General features: G+C 42.6%; 1 protein-coding gene across 6 annotated transcripts in view; it reads right to left on the reverse strand.

The window, feature by feature from the left end:
* Positions 1 to 19371, reverse strand: part of hoxb3a (homeobox B3a) — a 54812-nt gene that overhangs the window by 5237 nt on the left and 30204 nt on the right. For 3 of the 6 annotated variants that reach the window (XM_071474859.1, XM_071474863.1, XM_071474858.1), the window contains 2 exons: positions 12022 to 12088; positions 3630 to 4339 (listed from right to left, as the gene is read on the reverse strand). In XM_071474859.1, coding sequence (XP_071330960.1) covers positions 3630 to 4218 — 589 coding nt within the window. In that variant the 5' untranslated portion in view covers positions 4219 to 4339; positions 12022 to 12088. Of the gene's footprint in view, positions 1 to 3629; positions 4340 to 7481; positions 9000 to 12021; positions 13420 to 13515; positions 13815 to 19371 lie in introns of those variants that run through there. The other 3 variants (XM_071474862.1, XM_071474860.1, XM_071474861.1) reach the window with 3 other exon arrangements.

Here is a 19371-nt window from a genome sequence, read left to right on the forward strand (position 1 = left end):
CTGTTAACATGAAATTTAAGTTGTAGTGAGCTGTAGCTTTTCGTCAGTCCTTCCAGAGTCATGGCTGGCGCCATAAGACTGCAGACTCGGGCTGAACAGTACGATAAACGAGACTGTAGGTCGTCTGTGCAGCAGGTTATTATGACCTTTTCCTAAACCCAACCAATCATGACCATATTATAGTAACCATGGCGACAAAGGTAGGTATGCCACCCTTGGTCTAGTCTGTGTTTTTATTATTGTAACCATGACAATGAAGGTTTGAAAAACACGTCCTGGAGGACTGGTTGAAAAAAAATCATATTTTGATTATTTTGGAAGATATTGTGATGCGATGTCTTGAGAATATGATTTGTTGGCTCTGTAGCACCACAAAGCTTAATTTATGATCTGACACAGTTTATCTTTATCAAAAAACTGCAATTCCTGCAGTTTGGATGTTGGACTCGGCCATATTGCGATTTCGATAATATTGTGAATTGTTCAGCCCTGCGTCCAGGTGAAAGTTTCATGTCTATGTGCATACTCGTGATGTGTTCATACTCATTATAGCTGATGCAGCACAAAATAAACCCTGAGATCCTGTGCCTCTATATTTCTATATTTCTGTCACCAGTAGAAACTGTTGACTCTGGTGTTTATTTCTAGAGATGAGAGAGATGACAGAGGTAAACACTGTGTCATCTGTCTCACAGAACAGCGGCACTCTCCAAATGACTGTTTAAAATTCTCGTCAATAAACAGTCTAATCTCTTCTCAGCGCTCGGCTCGGTCAACTGAAAGACTTTTGAAGACCCATATTCATTATGGCAGAACAGATTCTTTTCTCATTGATAAGTACCAATTCAAATAATATACAGCAACATGTGTCAGTGACTGTTTTCTTTATCACACATGCAGATGATATTCAAATTTGTCATCCTGCTGTATTTTTTTTTTCGTTTCAAATATCTGCTTGTCATTCTCCCTCTCTCTGAAGATCTGTTCATCTGTTATCGTACATGACATTTAAATTCATCCTGCTAATATCTTCCTTCTTGCAGTGGCTTCCCAAGGATGTGAGAAAAGGAGATGAGGAGGAGGAGGAGGCAAGGAAGGCGAAGAAGGAGAGCAATGGGAAGGCATATCATAACCAGAGGGTGGAGAGCAAGAAAAGAAGGAGGAGGTGCAGGGTGCAGAGGAAGATGTAAATAATTGAAGGTCTACAGGCTATTGGCTGCAGGCTTCTGGCAGCTGCTTAGCCAGACTGTCTATAACTGGCAGTACTGTTGCTGTAATGAACTGCTCAGTTGTCACTGATGAGAAAGTCAGTGTAAAGACAAAATGCCAAAGAGATCCCTCAATCACGTCCAACTTTTTAAGGTCCATTTACCTCATATTTGACACTGAATACTCTTTAAAGGTCCCATATTGTACAAAGATATTTTTGTGTCTTTTTTTATTATAAAGCAGGTCTAGGTTCTATATTAATACTGTGAAAGTATCAAAGCCTCAGTCCACAGAGAAATGCACACAGCCTGTATTCAGAAACTGAGCCTATTCAGTCACCGCCCTCAGCCACGCCCCAAGCTGCCATATTTTTATTCAAACACTCACAAAAAGTCAGCAAATCAGAAGAGAGGCTCAGTCTCTCTTCTGATTGGCTCACCAATCTGTTGTTACTTGAGCTCCATTGAGAAGCCTGAGAGAAGAGATGTAAAACTACACAGAGATGATTTTTGGTTCTTAAAAATACAAATATATTGTCTTATGGATATCGACACTTCAAAAAAAAAAAAAAAAAAACACTGGAAAAGTGAAAAACATGGGACCTTTAAAGGCAAATATCTCTGTTCTACCTTTCTCCTCTGCTCGTATGAACTGACCCTGTGATGACCTGGTTTCAACAACATTCAGAATATAACTTTTCCCTTCTTTTGCATTGGAACTGTTTCTCATTGAACAATAGTGTGTCCATCCATCCAGCTCTTCTGTGCAGCGTCTTCCCTACAGCACCACTTGCCAGATCTGCTCAGTGAGTTTAGTAAAGGCCTGTGCTGATGCAATCTCTGCATCTAGCAACTTCACTGTTACAGCAAGGCTTGGGAGGAAGTAACTTTTCTCAGCTGTTGATCACCAAAGATGAGCTGCCCCCCCCCATTTCCTCTACATCTTTCTGCTAAGATAAGCAACTGCCTCCTGACTCCATTTCTGCACTTAACACACAGACGTATTAGCGGCATTCATCCGGCCCGGTCTCCATTCATATACTACTAAACTGTTTTCCCAGTTACACTGTGGTGGCAACGTATTCGCTGGCTGGATTACTGGAGGCAATGTTTTCTTTTTCTAATGAATGCAATGATTTTTTCGTTTTGTGCAGCGGGCTCAATGCACAGGACTGTCACACCAGAGACCAGGACTCACATCCACAGTCCCATCTACAGTTTAGGTAACAAAAGCCCTTTGGTTAAGGTTAGGGAAAGATTGTGGCTTTGGTTAAATGTAAATTAAGACCATGTGTCTGAAGTCAGTATGGACCTTTTCTGCATTAAACAAGACTGAGATCTTTCCATAATCTTAACCTAGTGCTGTGAGAGTCTAAACAGAACTAGATCAAATGATTTGTGCAAAGCATTTAACTTATTGTTATAATTATTACTTTTACTTATGATTTCATTGATGCCGTATCAACATATTTGCAACTTTGCAAATACAGAAATTGACCTACTTTTCTCTTTATGTACGGTAAATAGAAAATATGATCTGGTCACAATTACATGTCTGTCATAATGCAATCTGCTGTTGCAAATTAGTTGCACGTGAATGTAATTTCTATGACACAGGGTGGATTCATCTGGCTTTTGAAAAACTCTCTTTCTCCTACAAGTATATGGTTTTTCTTTGCCATTAACAATATACCCCCCCATCCCCCAACCCTCCACTTCAGCAGTCCTCTGGTTTGCAGGATCATTTGGCAGACTGCCCTCCCTCTGCCCTTTGACCTCTTTTACTATTGGCTGCCTGACATAGCAAAGTATTTTAAAGTCACTAGAAGGCTCAGTTAAATGAAATAATAAATAATAATAATTATAAATAAATCCACTTTTATGCTCATACTTACACTGTTTTCATGTATAAATTGTTATGTAAATCAAGGTCACCAGCCTTAGTTAAATTAAAAACAAGATGTTTTGGGTAAAATCACCTCAGACCAGAGCAGACTGATCCACCAACCTCGGATAAATAATAACCAGCTTGTCTGTTTGCTTGTGGTCACCTCCCTGTCTAATCCAGTGCCTGTGGAAACCTATTTTGCCATAAGAGTCTGAGAAACCTTTTTACATCCTCTGGGGATCTGGGGCTTGAAAGAGGATGTTGATAAGAGAGGTGAGGAAAGAGGGACATGGTGATGGGAAGGAGAGGGCGGGATAATAGGAACAAAGACGCTAATGAGGAAGGAAAATGAAGGAGGAAAGAAATGGATGGGGGAGAGAATGAGCTGAGAAAAGGAGTAATGAGAGAGAGAAACACAGCCTGGTGTAGGAGGAATAATCATTCTGCTAAGCCATGTTGTTGCTGTGGTACTGTGAGGAGGAACTCAAAGCAAAGACAGACAGAGAGACAGAGACAGGTGTCATCCAACACACCGTTGCCAGAGTTGTTGCACGGTGAACAGTTTTTCTGCTTGGTCGTCTGTCGACTCTCTTTCATCCAGGGGAAGATCTGCTTGGCCAAGGTGGGGTTGGGGGGCAGTGAGGAGGAGGAGGAGGATGATGTGGAGGAGGAATTAGACGACTTGTTGGGGGCTGATTTAGAGGCTGAGGGGGCTCCATTACTGCCCCCTGGCTGCTGAGCCCCTGTATTACCACTGTTAGGGTTGGGGGGCAGTGGAGGGGACACCTGTGAGCCCGGGTGGTGCTCAGGTGGCAGACTGGGCCGCATGCAGCTGCCATTCAGCTCCTTGGTCTTGGCTAGCTGCTGCTGCTGCTGCTGCTGCTGGTGGCCGCTGTTACTGCCGAGCGACTGTAAAGAGCAGGCAGAGCGCTGGTACGAGTCCACATCCAGATGGGTCGCCGACTGGAAGGCCGGCTGGTGGTGGGACACTGGGACTGGGGCATCGTAGCCCCCAAAGCCGTTGGCGGCTGCTGCCGCTGCCGCTGCCGCGCCCTGCACCTGGTACGACGAGTAGCCACCGAAAAGCGTCGAGGAGTTGTCGTAGTATGTTGTCTTCTGCATTTCTGAGAGAAGTGGCGGCGTCTGCTTGTGCTCCGGTCCTTGTTGCACACCACTGCCGGAAGACCATTTGGTACCGGGGGTCACGTGACAGCGTCTCTCCAACGGTCCCCTGCAATCTGACCTGAAAGGTTAGGAGAGGCAGAATAAAGAAATAACAGCGATAAATCCATCTTCCCTCAATGAAAGGCGCCATGACATGAATAGAAACCACTGCTTTTCTTTCCTCATCCCCCCCCCCCCCCCCCTCTGAGCCTAGTGCACAGCCTGCAGATGCTCTGGTGGTGGGGGCACGAAGAGGGCAAACTGTGTTCCCACTCTAGTGTAAATGTTAAATGTTTCCTTAATTCACATAGTAAGGCAACATTTCTATTTCAAATGTTATTATTATTATTATTATTATTATTATTATTATTATTATTGTTATTGTTATCGTTATTATCACCATTATTATTATAATTATTATTATTATTGAGTAGTAGTAAAATAGTAGCCCATCTACTGTTACTATTAATAGTGGTAGGCTAGTCCTAGCTAGGGCAAGGCCCGGTTGTAGAATTATTAATGAGCCTACTTTTTATTGTGTTATTCACAAATTCCTATTTATCATCAGTTAATCCCAGGATTACGTCAATGCATCGTCTTTGAATTTGCAATTAAAATGAAATAAAATCTCAGAATTGTTTTAAACATTAGTTTACGAAATGCGATATTTTTCTACTGATTCATAAAGTTCTGTGTTTATTCATTTTACTGTTTTTGCGATAAAGCACTACCCCATCACGTCAGGTGTAATTGAAGGCGGACGCGACAGTCTGTTGTGTAATGGCGGATGTGGCCTGATCGTATATTTTCCTTGTGACTGATGTAGGTAACCTATTTCTGTCAACCTCTGCCTTCCACCCAGGCTGTGATTTAGTGGAGCCTGTTCCATCTGCGCTGCTGTTACCTCACTCATCCTGGAGCAGAGGGTCTATCTCCGGAAGCGATCATTGCTTCTGAATATCAGGCGCTTTCTGCATCACAGTGGGTTTCTTTTTTTTTTTAAACAGTTCAGAGAAAACTAATGCATAGCCTGTTATTGCACGCCAATGTGTTTAAAAGTTCTAAACGAGGTGAGAACGAAAAACGTGTATTGGCACTTCAAAGGTAATCACATTGACAAGGTGACGTGTATAGATCAAATCTCTGCATTGAAGATGGTGAATATTTCTAAAATATAGTATTTTGGGATTTTTGCTCAAGGGAGATCGGGGTTAGATTTAAGGTTGTAAATACTAAATGTCCTATTCATATTCTATTTGGTTAATATGCCACTATGTTAAAAAAAAAAAAAAAGAACGAAAAAATAAAGAAAGAAGCCCCATGAGTCAGTGATCCATTAGGGTCGAGCGGGCAGAGCGCTCTATCATGGCCCCTTAAGGGAAAAAAAGAGAGGTGAAAAAAAAAGCAGTGGAGCTTTCTATCTGACGTTCACTGCTGGGGTGGGCCTGTGGTCCAGCGCGGGGGAGCACCTGGCATTCATTTCTCCTCCACACAGATAAAGTGTTTAATGGGGAGAAGCAGAGGTGACGCGGCTCCGCTAGTGCCACAGCTAACTGCTCAGTGTTCGGCCCACTGGTACCACTGACCAGTTCCCTGGGTTCACACGGCCACGACAGCCCACAGACTCTGTGTGGCCATCAGTTCTGTGTTATAACGTCATGCCACGGAAGCTGGTGGGTGACTGAGGAACACAACAGAGAAAAACAATGAAGATAGGCCCACAGCAGCAGCGCGGGCGAAATAATGTGAGAGCATTAGACTTCAGGCCTGAACTACAAAAAAACAAATCTGAAATGATGTCGTGTATTTGTTGGATACACGAAAATTATGATTGGTAAAAATGTAGGCTACGTAAAAAAAAACAAAAAACACCAAATAAAAACACCAATAAGCAGCTAGTTAAAGAGCACATGGGAGCCAGAATGTAAGTCATTAAAGAAATGAAGGTTTCCTGCAAAAAAACAAAAAAAAAACTAATAAATAAATCTTAAATGCGAATGTTTTCGTAACGAGGTAAATTTAGCTAAAACAATGTAATTCCTTACAATTACTTTCCTTAATCTATTACTATTCCTTTTTTTTAAGATTAGACAGGCCAGCCCTACTCCAGCTCTCAGCACATCACACATGTCAGCCATTTATCTTTCAAGTAGACAAGCTGGAATCCTAATTATTTACTCTGAGGAATAGTCCCAAGGAAGGAGAGAGAGGGGGGGGGGGGGGGGCCGTGGCAGTGAGTGTAGGAGGAATATGTTATTAAATCATATCGCTGTTTCGCCATTAAACAGGACACGTAATGTCTCTGCCACTAGCTTGTAGGACTAGAGCTTAATACAATCACCAACTTTGCTAGACGCCTCCCCGAATAATCCACTTATACTGACAGAGACACAGCCACCCAAACAAAACAACAGAGAGAGAGAGAGGGAGAGAGAGAGGTCGGCCTTGGTGTCCAGTGTCTGTGCTTTATCCTGGGATATAAAATTACAAATGGCGCCTGCCATGAAGCGCTATACAGGCAGGGAGACAGAGAGAGAATGCATTAACTTGGACAATCCACATATTCCTTATCCCATTAACACACACGGATGTGTGTGTGAGTGTTTGTGTGTGTGTGTTTGTGTGTGTGTGTGTGGAGGGGGTGTAATCATATTGAGCTGTGCCCAGAAACAATGAAGGATTGGCCTGATCACAGCTATTGTTGCTATGTTCACGGCCTCGAATTTAGGCTGAAATCACTGAACAGTGAATCCTACATGAAATTAGGCTGGAATACACCATCTAAACATTTTAGTGCAGAATTAAATAAAGGTCAGATATTGGCAAAATACAAAACGGAGGCCCGTGAGGAAGGGAGACGCCAGAGAGAAGTGGATCACACTAAAAAGAAAAATGCCATTGCTTTGTAAATAAATAGCTATAAGTGAGGAAGAGGCTCGGATAGAATGGGAGAAGAAATGAGAGGGAAAAAAAGAAAGGAAAAGGACAGAGATGGAAGGCCGAGAGAAGGGGGGCTACTTGCGGCGGGTATCTGCGGCAGCTTAAAGCACTGTGAACTCTTCTTGAACCGGGATTGAAGTCTATTGGGCCATAAATCACTGAGCCAGCCGCTCCGCCGTTCACAAACAGCACAGCGAACAAACACGCTCTGTATTTCTGGTCTGTTGTGAGAGCCCGTGTACCACCGGCTGGCCTGCTTGCCCGCCGGTGATTCTCCTTACCTTCCTTAGCACCGGTGGTCCCGGTCCAGCCCGGCTCGGACCCAGCAGCACCGCATCACAGATTAGTCCCCGCGCACATTCACCAGGTAATCAATAGCAATAATAAATAATGAAATAAAAAACGAATCCGGTCGCTTTCTCTCCGGTTGTCCTCCCCCCCCCCCCTCTCTTCTTCTTCTCTCCGCAACGCCGCTGCTCCTCCGGTGCTGTCTCGAGACCAGCACGACTGCTCGCGACCACCACCACACCTCCTCCTCGAGCCAGCGGCGGCAGCGCGGGCTGCGCGAGGGCGGCGGGCCGGGCACCGTGTGGCATCAACGAGCGGCAGATGAGAGGGCAGGGCGGGCTGGCGGCGGCGGGGGGCCCGCTATGTTCGGGCACGGGAAACAGACGGGTTCGGTACAGGCTACAGGCAGGCTAGCTAGCACACGAGCTGAACGAGCGTACCGGGAGCCTGCCTGCTGCCTGCTCGGCCCCCCACCCCCCACCCCCTCCACCTCCGCCCCAGCACCAGCACTGCCTGCACCGCTGCTGGCTGATAACAATGGCCTCAAATTTCTTTCTTTTTTAGCCTCTGTCGCTCACACAGCCAGCCAGCCACCCAGCCACCCAGCCGGCCAGTCAGACAGCCTCTGAGGAACAAGTCCGCCACAAAACGTCACCCCATCGCATTTCTGGGTGGTTGTTCATCCGTCTTTTTTATCCCCCTTCTCCTTCTTCTCTCTCTCCGTCTCCCCGGGTCTCCTGCTTCACTCCTTCGGCGTCCTCCTCTCTGTCTCGGGTCGGGGTTCTCGCCTGGCTTCGGTCTCTGGCAGGTTGTAGGTGCTGGGCTTATTCCACAGGGCTAGCAGCAGCAGCAGTGGGGGCTCAGTGTAGTAGTAGCTGTGGCGGTAGGGGCACCGTCAGTGTTGTCGTTCTGTTGTTGACAACAAGCCCGGGTATCAGTCACGCTTCCGCGGGTGTAGCGGAGGAAACAACGGGGCCTGACTCGCGGACTCGCTGATTCCCCCATCAAAGAGCTCAGCGTCACTCACAAATTATGCTAATGTCACTGGCTGGAAGTGAAACAGGCAATCAGCTCTGTCGGCCCCACAGCCAGCCACACAGGCTACTGTCCCAAGTGCCAGTGTTAGTTCCAAAAAGATCTATTTTGACTTTTTTTTTATCCAACACCTCCGTGAAGATAAGTCTACAACTCGCCAGGTGAACGTAGACATAAGTTTTAGGCAAGTCAATACAAAATCAGGTTTTTGGTTTAATTTTGCGGAACTTATTTTGTTACGTCAAGTTTTCCCTCTTAAAAATACGGATTTCAAACAGCCTCTCCTTTTTTTACTATAGACTATATATGTTTCTATATATAGCCTAGGCTGCTGCACAACAGACATCTTATAGTCTTCTCAGATGTACAAGGGTATCTGTAGGCTATTTGTAGGCTGATGTTATTTAGGGTGAGTCATGATGCACAGACATGCAGCCTTAGGCAACTAGTATTAGTATCTTTAGTTTAATTTTACAATGGGGGGCAGCTGTTGTAGGCCTATTTACTGAACTGGGACGATGTAAATTAAAATTATTGGTACTAAAGTAAAACTAATTTGCATATGCAGTCCAACCTAACACAATAATGAATAAATAATAATAAATAAGTATGGTAATAATCACTTTTAGAGGCTGGTTTAGTGGCCTATTATAGACTTAACCTGAGAACATTATTATGAACATGTTATGGACAGATAAAAAGATAGTATAAAGTATAGTAGATAAAGAAGATAAAGAAGATAAAGCAAAGGGCTAGTGGCATCATTCTGTTCTTAACTTGGTGTGTTTCATAAAGCATTCACTGTCTCCGTTTTGGTTGGTAATGCTCAGACTTATATCTCCTTAATGGCAAACCTGTTGTCATCAAATGGCAAATGACTAAAAAACTGTCACGTGACAGGGCGTAAAATGCATAGAAATGACAGGAGAAATGACTTATGGCTGATATGGAGGCCCATTGATACGTTTCATGTTATCTCTCTTTATGGCAACTTAAACTGTATCTGGAAATACAAATAAAGCACTTATTTAAAAGTAGCTATAGCTACTATATATATATATATATTCAGTGCCAGATTCATAAATATTTATAATAATTAATATAATATTAATATAATCATTATTTGAAGCTCATACAGTCGAGTGAAGATATGTAGGTATAACTTCATTTAAACTCCAATGTGCTTATTATTCACCTGTTTATGGCAATTTTGTGAACTAATGTGGTCACATATGTGGGCAACATGAGAGAATTGCTCTCCTTCCTAAATTTACAGGAAATGTGACTTTTTTCAAAGCTCCTCTTGAAGCTCTTTTCATGATTCTCTGCAGAAACCAGACATGCAGTCTGTACGTCCTTGCTGCTTGCTACTGTTTATGCACAGAAAAAAGTCAATAGAAAAAATATCAGGCCAAAGTGGAAGACAGGAGACTGACAGAAAAGACTCAGAGACAAGACTATCTCTCAGAAGTAGCCTGGCTCTGTGTGGCCGTCATAGGGGAAACACAGGCCTTTAAAATCTCCCCTTCCAGGTCATTTTAAAGAAAGAAAATATTACAAGAGAGCATAAGCTCTTCCCTGTGTTTTGACTTTAACACACAAGGGAGGAAGTGCAACAACATGTGAAGAAAAAGGTGAAGTAGCCTAGGCTAAAAAAGCAAGAATGACAAGAAACCCCAGAGGGAAAGAGACACAGAGAGGTGAGAAATGGAAATGAAAATATGAAGGCGTCTCACAATGTTTCCACACACACACACTGTCCCACACTCTGTCTCTATAGTGTTCTCTGCCGCTCCCCTGTATTTTTATTATTCAGGACGCTACCCCTTGTCGTTTATGGCTACGTAAGATTTATGAGTTCTCTCGCACCCAGCCGCTTGTGTGTGCGTCAGTGTGTGTGTATAAACAGGCCAACTTTAAAACAGATAGCATTCGCTGTGGGCTGCTGAAATGAGAGGATGAGCTCTGTGTAGGTGGGAGGTGGGAGCCTGAAATGTGTCCGACTGCAACTTTTCCCTTCAAACCTCTTTGTACGGACGCAGGGATCTGCTCAGTGCTGCTGAAAAAGCTCATTACTCATTAACCAAACCACTAATCAGCTTTTTCTTTTGTCTATGTCTTTCTTTTTTCCACTGAGCAAGAATGTGGGGAGAGAAGTGCATATGGAGAAATAAGCAGTGCGGATTCCACCTATGTATTGACTTGTAAAAGCACGCCGGTGCTTGTAAAGGATGGCAGTTATTCTTTATTTTCCTTGGATGGCAGACGCGCATCGGCGCCTCCGTGTTTCGGATTGAGTCACGGATATTGGGTTTCACAACTAAAACCCTGTGCCCTGCAGAGCTGTGGAAATCCTCCTAGCATTTTTTCTTTTTTCCCTCTGGGACTTCAGACATTTAGGCCACTGAGGATGACACTAAGGAATTTCCTCTGACTACGAGATTTCATATTATATTTTCCCCAGAGCTTCACCGTGTGCTGTGGAAACACCGCACCTACAGGCCATCAAATGAATGAGTTGTGCTTCTTGTAAATGTTGTTCCCTTATGTGATCTGAAAGGAAACAGGCTTCTTTAAGCATTTCTTCCACTGTTAGCCTGATGCTCCCGCTGCTAGCGCCATGTTCATTGCTATTATTGGTGTTATTACTTGTTGGCATTAGCACCATTATTGCACTTACAAAGTTGTGTTTTAATAACTGTCTTATCAAATGAAGAACTGACCCTGCTCTGCTTCCTGCTGCGACTGTACCCGCCATCACACTGCCCTTCACACCTCTGGATAATATTACATTAGCATGTGTCATTACATTATATTACATCACTCTCTCTCTCTCTCTCTCTCTTTCTCTCTCTCTCTCTCTCTCTCTCTTACACACACACACACACACACAAACACACACACACACACACACACACATCCTGGGAACACTTTGCATGCAAAGAAAAAAAACAAAAAAATAAGAATAAAAATAAAAACATTACATAAAATACATTTAATTACATTAAAAACAAAATCACCAAAATCTTGCTACATATTTTTCCACAGTGATTTATCTGTTAGCGTAGAGTCTACTTTTTGCCTGCACTGCTTTGTAAATGATAAATTCCAACATAGCATAATAATAATAATAATAATAATAATAATAATAATGATAATGATAATGATAATAATAATAACATGACACAATTATTCCTTTTCTTATTTTAAGACGGAGTAGCCTACATTACGGCGAAGACAACGAAAACAATATTAGTTATAGGCCTAAAGTAACAATAATAGTTTATAGGCCTACTTAATACTTCTTCATGAATCAATAAATAGATAAATAAAGAAATGTGATCACTGCCCATATTTATGAAGTAGTTCCTGACTTGCAGTGATGAGGTTTTTAAACGCAGTCGCCTCATTCTGCAGCTTGAAGGTCTGATAATGTGTTGGTGGACTAGACACTGCATCACAGTATCACAAGGAATAAAGTCAAACAGCGAAACTCACCGAAAGATGTCCTCTTATTCCCCAATGTTTTGATGGAAGAAAGTGGCTTCCAGAAAGCTCCTAAGAACTGCGGTGCAGGGGAGGGTGGGGTTGGGGGGAGAGACGGGTAAACAGAGGGACAGAAAGGAAAGGAAAGAAAAGAGAGATGCAATCAAAAGGTCTTGGTAAAATCCGACACAGAGCACAGACCTCTTGTAGTCTATCGAGCGGTCGGGACAGGGAGAAACCGCTGACAGGTATTTCTGACCTTAAATTATTCCCGGTGAAATATTCGGAATAAAAGCAATAAGAGCGGAGAGGAGGATGAAGGCTGGGTGGAAGTGATCTCAGATCTTATTGATCCCGGTTATCATATTACACATCCTATTACATTTACCACGATTTTCTGCGTTAAAAAAATCTCTTATCTGAGTTCCCTGCTGTTGTGAAAGTCTTTAACATTTAACTTGGAAAAATGGCGCCGCTTCCCTTCACTAATGCAGATAAAAGTCGGGACGGAGAGACTGAAAATTATCTGTAATGAATTTGGAACAGTTTTGTGAATATCAGCTCGTTTGATGTTTGAAATAATAATATCTTCCCCTAATAATAGTAAAACGACATGTCTGTGTTAGGGTGATATCCTCCTAAAAATAAAGACAAGTAATTAGAATAATAAATAACCTGCTTATTTACACTGTAATTATAGAAATAAAAGAACTGATGCAAGGTAGACACATAGGCTAAACACATGAATGTCATTAGATAAACACAAATATCTATGAAAACACTGACATAAGAATCTAAAATAGAAAATAAACACAGTCGAAATGGGCCGAAATCGGCCGATTCCCGACTCCCATTCACTGTAATGGGAATGATCAAAAACATAAATAAAAACCTCGTATGGAACCGGGACGTTAACACGCAGAAACGCGTTAACGTTCACAGTAAATAAACAACGTGGCGATCACAACAGCAATGACTTGTACAAAAAAGTAGGAGATGCTGCAAAATATCAAGTAAAAAATAAAAAAAAGAGGAGAAGCAGAGGAAAAGAGGACGCGAGCAGATGTTTCCAGCGGTTCCTCATCTCAAAGCTCCAGCGTCACTCAGACGGAAACACGCAGCGTGGGCTACACTCCGTGTCAGGGCCCGGTTATCCTCACGTGGGCCGAGCACCCGGAGCAGGAGCGCGTGTCCCGGCCGGTGGTGAGCACCCGCCCGCCGCTGCACGCGGAGGTGAGCAGGCTTGAGAGGGGAGCCGTGTCACTGTGGAAGAGCGTCCAGGCAGCGCGGCGCGCCTTGTTGCGTCGCGGCTGTTGTTATTAAAGTGCTGGAATAAAATCTCCGGCTGCTTCTGTTTCTGCTCATGACAGCTTCCCCCAAACACATAAATCAAAAGCAAGGATCCCCCGTCCTCCCCGTACCAGCCGACACTACCACCACCACCATCCCCACTGCAACTGCTCCTACTGCTATAAAGTTATTTATTGTTTCCCGCCATGCACTCACACACAGCTCTGGCTGCTGTCCATCCCCATCACAACACCAGCCGGGGATTCCTCCCTGTGTCCCCTCTCAGCCCTGCGGGTTAGACGGAAATTTGGGGCCGCGGAGCAGGAGTGGACTAGTCTAAAGTTGCCCAGAAAGTGATGGAGGGGCCGACTAGCTTAGCCAGCTAGCCTATAGGCCGAGACAAAGGGAGGAGGCCGCCTCCAGAGCCCCAAAACAGCTGATGGGCCAAATTTTGGAGTGGAAGAGCAGACTGAGGAAGAGAGGGGGACTGGAGTCACGCATCCACATCAAAACGAGTGTTTTTCTCACGCTGGATGAAGGGAGAGTTTGAAGTGAAGGATGGAGCAACAGAAGTATTCTGCAGGAGTTCATGGAGGCAACAAAGGAAAGTGAAGGAAGAGCAGATTTAGATTCTAGGAGAGGGATGGAAGAAAAAACTGAAATCATTTAAAGACATTTTGTGAGTCTGGCACTTGCATCAATATTTATCTGAATTCTGTGGTTACTCTTGAAGTATCCAAACCATGGTGCAGATACTATGACACACTCTTGTACAGGTTAATGCATCGGCAAGATAAACAGTCTGAAAGAGAAGCTTCTTCAAAAGAAAACTTCTTCTTTTGTTTGTTTTTGATCTGGAGCTGTTCCTTTGACCCCAGCAGTGGATGGTGGATGGAGATTTTCAAATCTCTCATGATCTGAACAAATTTTATCACTGCTCTCTGCCCTTATCTCTGCCTGGTCTGGTGGTGCCATCACCAGCCTGCCTTTGTTGCACACACACACACACACACACACACACACACACACACACACACACACACACAGTAACATATGCTCCTTCTCAGAACAGCTTTACATACTCCGGTTTATCAAAGACTGTGTGCTGGATATAAATAAATAGCTGTGGTGCTTTCAGGTTAGTTTGATCCTAAAGTTTTATACTGTGTTTTTCTTTGTCCAATCGAAACACAACAGAAACACAATACTGCTACAAAACAATTACAGACCTTTTAGAGTGAGTATCAATGCTACTACTTTACACTACACTACTACTTTACTACTTTTACTTAAAAAGTAAAGTATAGCCCTCACGGGAGCACTCACACAGGGAGATATTGGTGCAAAGCTCCAGAAGTGACCTTTGACCTGGAAGAGCAGTCATTCAATTCTTTAATGATGAACCCATGAGCAAAGTAGTCTATTAGTTTTAAGCCATAAATCTGTACAATTTTTACTTATACTCAAATTTACAGAAAATCATTTTTAAATTAAAATAAATTAAAATATTCTGATTTTTTTTGTTACTTTAATAACAGACAAAACATAAACCCACAGACCCAAACTGCTACACTCCCCCAACCAAAATCTTCACAGCGATCTGAGCTAACAAACTTCAGACATGAGCATGCTGACATGTTGGTTACATCAGGTGTATTTAGTTTCAAGATAACAGCACAAACATGCACGTGTGTAACTGTTGTTGAGTTTGAGGTTGTTTGAAAGGTTGTTGCAGTGTACACCAATGTTTTTGTACCCGACTGTCACAGCTCAAATAGTCTACTCTCTAATTATAGCCCGTGTAGTCAGATGACTGTAGCTGGGTGTTAAAATGCACACCACATAAAATGAATGACAACTTTGTAGACTGCTTGTAAACGGTGCCTTGGGCCTTCAGGGGATCGTGTAGTATAACGAAAAGCTTCCTCAGTTTTCTCGGTGAGCCAAACCTCCAGAGCTAAAACACTGAGCAGTAAAAATAACTTCTGATTCTAACAATGACCTGAAAATCCCTCAGCCTCAAACAATCTATCTGTTCTGTGTGTCTGTGATCATAACCGCCATGTGAATCCAATTTCCCACTCTGACATCATGTGGGCAGGAGCCTGCTGACATGCTTCTCAAATGGTCTCCACCATTGGAATTTGGTTGAAGCTGAACTTCCTGTTTTGGTCTCACTTCAACTGCAAACACGTCAACAAAGCAGTGGATGTGGAGCATGTGCTCCTTAGATACATGTTTGTTTACATATGCAAATATTTACACACTGAAAACACATGAAAACATTTTCCCATTTTTACTGAAGGATGGATTTTTACAATCTGTGGAATTTTTTTTTTTTTTTTTTTTTTTTGCTGCAGTGTAGTTTACAATAAGTACATTACTGGTGTGGCTCCAGAAAACCTTTTCAATAAATATTTTTTATTCATAGTTGAGTTAATTTTCTCCAGAGACACAGTTTCTGTCTTTTCTTCACCTTTTTATACTTTGGTGTCTCTTTATGCCATTTGACCTTTTTGGGCCATCGGAGCACCCGTTGCCATCACACTAACCCTCCATAAAGATCAGTCAATATCCTCACACGTAAAAAGACATTTTTCATCAAGTCCATTCAAAGCTTTTCCTTGAAGTGTAATGAGGTCGAACAGCCACACAGCATCACTGCGAACACACAGACACAGACACACAACCAAATGGGCAAGCGACGACAAACCCTGCACCGCAACACATCTCATCTCCTTCCCCTCCTGCTCTGGACGCATGACACAAAAGTTTCAACACCGTTTTTCAGATGGCAGATATGCACTACTGAGAGAGAGAGAGAGAGAGAGAGAGAGAGAGAGAGAGAGAGAGAGAGAGAGGGACCTTATGTTCCCTTACGGTTTGTTTATTGAAAGAGTTTTTGGTTTGCAGCCCATGTGCTCAGTTATCAAAATCTACTTGCAAGAAAAAATAACCTGAAGCTCATAGTTAAAACTCAAATTAAACACTATCAACTCAGTAACTTTATTTTGAAATGTATCAGCCATGGAGCATTTTAATGTGGGCAGTTCTGTGAAAATGGCACAGCCCATGTTTTTGTTTTCAGTCTGGTGTTTTTTCATGTTATCTAAATGATGTAACCTCAGTTACATCTAACACCTTTACATCTGTAGTGAACTGAAGCATCGTAGAAGAAATGGTACACGTCTGCTGCAAAGATACACGTCCTCTTATTCTGGTGAAAGCATTCTTTTCATTCAGGCTCATGGAATCTGAACAGATGTTCTACTTATAAAGTCTGTTGCTCCTGGCTGTAGATACATAACTGAGGCATTACGTTCATGCTGTGTACAAAAGCCCTATTTGAACCCTGTTTAAGCCAAAGGCCTCTGCTGAAAACGACTAATTCTGTTTCCAATTCATGGTCTCACAAGGGTTTCCAGGGATTTTTAAATTTACCAACAATCAGTGCTGAGCTTACGGTAAATTATTAACAAGAGAGGAACTGGGTGGCTTCAAAGCCTGTTGGGTTCTTCCTCTTTGAAATTAAAAGTGCAACGTTTTTTATTAGCAAAAATCAAACCTTACTCTAATTGAAACCTCTAATTATTTTTTAAATCTCTGTTCAGCTATGTTGCATTACATGGTGTTATCTTTCCTGTATTACTGCTTATCTTATCCAGTGAGCCAACACTCTAGCCCAGTGTCTACCCTCCTCTCTTGCTACAGGCAAGAAGTGCTGAAGTGCTCGCCCCGGTGTCACCAGCAGTCCTGAACCAGAAACTCACACCATCAGCGACTTCCTTTGACAGAGAGTTAATCTTTATCAGAGATGCTAATCTTTAACCTGAGACTCAAAGAAAGCCCTGATGCCAGGAGGGAGGGAGGGAGAGAGAGAGAGAGAGAGAGAAAGAGAGAGAGAGAGGTGGGGTGTGGGGGTCAAATTGCCCTTTCTGCTCTTGGGCCATAAAAAGTGCCAAGCTCACCAAGTCTGTCAGGCATGGGATGAACAGGGATGAACGCAACTGCTTGTGTGTGTGTGGCTATAGTCACAAATTGAAAGGTATTTCTGTCTGAACTCAGAATACTGAAATAAAGTTGATAAGTTGTTTTTAAATATTTCATTGAAAGCTCAGGACAGTGTATGTATGTATATATGTCAATGCTGAAGTGTTGATATACCAAAATATATACCAATGTAGCGAAAGTGATTTTGTATTGTGAGGTTTGAGCGATGTCAAAGATTTGAGAGGATCAAAGGAAATGTCTGGTATATAGATTCTATATTAAAATCTTACTTTGATTAAGATATTAATAGTAATTATAGGCTACTGGTTAATATTATGGCACACTAAAAAATAAATACTGGTGGGGATTTGAAGGTGCCTCTCTGAGGAGTCGTCACAACAAATATGTGTAAAAACTCGACCTCCAGTTAAATGCTCTTAACATCCCATGGCTGACGGCTTGTGTGTGCACAGCCCCCGAACAACAGACGTCAGGGGAGGATGCTTCAAAGCTTTACGTATTAATGTTTAACTCTCAGATTGTATTAGAACAGACGCAGGTTGCTTGGCTTAGCTGTTGCTTTGGCAGTCACTTTGCCCAATGACTGAATCTCTTTTTCAGGGGGTTTGTCACTGTGTATCCAGCTGTGTGACCAAAGATGGATGTTGTTTTTCTGGACAGTCAGCGCCTGTGGCTGCATGTTGGTCAAAAAAAGTAAATCTCCAGCATTGGTGCATCCAGGGATAGTAGCGCTCAGTGATATGTGTTTGTAGTAATTTGTGGTTTGGCAGTGCCTTGGAAATTGATTCTTCTAAGTTGTTATTATATTGCTTTGAGGCCTCATTATGCTGAGTTTTGAACAACCTGCACCAGAACAGCAGGCCGGTATCCATTTCCTAACAACATGCTCCTCTTATGACACATGGATAAGAATAAGAAGCCAGTGATTGTAATATAATCAGGCCACTTGGCCCAGGAGCAGATAGGCCTGTTATTAAGCCTGTTACAGCAGGAGGAAGTGGCCGTATGGATCTCAGCCAGACCTGTCAGCCTTTATACACTGCCACAGTGTTAGGCATGCCTGCCCCTGATATTTTACTCTGATGGCTGTTTTGCCCATAGTTTGTCAGTGATGTATGAAAAAATCTATTAAATGGTGGCTGTGCTGGGTTTGCTGTGGGTTTTTCTGACTTTAAAGTCTCTATACCTGGAAGTGAGTGAAAACCGCCAAGGTCAAGCTTCCAGAGGATCCACTCAAAAAATCAAAGAACAAAACAAAACAAAACAAAACAAAACAAAACAAAACAAAACAAAACAAAACAAAACAAAACAAAACAAAACAAAACAAAACAAAACAAAACAAAACAAAACAAAACAAAACAAAACATTTAAAGACCATAACAGTCTGACATGTTTTCTTGGTAGATGCCATTTTTCCTGTGCTGATATAATAATGCTCACTTTTTAACAGGTCTGAGGATGTTAAACACTTAAACAGTAAATAGACTAAACAAATGAAGAGAGTGATTTTGAATGCTGACATCATGTCCCCTCAGAACAAAGGAATCAAGATGATACAGACCTGGTGGCTGGTTGGTAAAATTACATTTAATGCACAAACATTTTGCATTGTTATTCCTTTATGCAGCCCATGCATAATGTCATTGTATTCCTTTTTAGTGAGAGGTGGTTTCATTTTCTTTAAATCTATTTCACCCAATGCTACAGCTGGCAATAAGAAAACTAACAAATTAAAATAAGGGTGTATTAAAGTTATTATGGAGTAAATTTAGGTGTAATAATACAAATTTAAAGAGTCTAGTTGTAGTAACACATGTATTCATAAGCACTCTGCCTGCTCTGCTGGGATCTGGTTAGATGATTTGTTTTTGTAGGACCATTTGCTATGTGTTGGGGGGGGCAGAAAAGGACATGACAATCTGTGGATAGGAGAGAGAGGAAGAAAAGAGAGGGGGCGGCTTCTTGAGTAAGCAATCTTTTCACACTATCATAAATCACAGCATGGCTCACATGCATCTTCTTTCTTTACACCTAGCCGTCAGGGCCCTATTCACTACGACT

The sequence above is a fragment of the Trachinotus anak genome, unplaced genomic scaffold (genome assembly GCF_046630095.1).
Source record: "Trachinotus anak isolate AG129_WGS33_773 ecotype Australia unplaced genomic scaffold, CSIRO_AGI_Tana_v1 ptg000003l, whole genome shotgun sequence".
Classification (NCBI taxonomy): domain Eukaryota; kingdom Metazoa; phylum Chordata; class Actinopteri; order Carangiformes; family Carangidae; genus Trachinotus; species Trachinotus anak.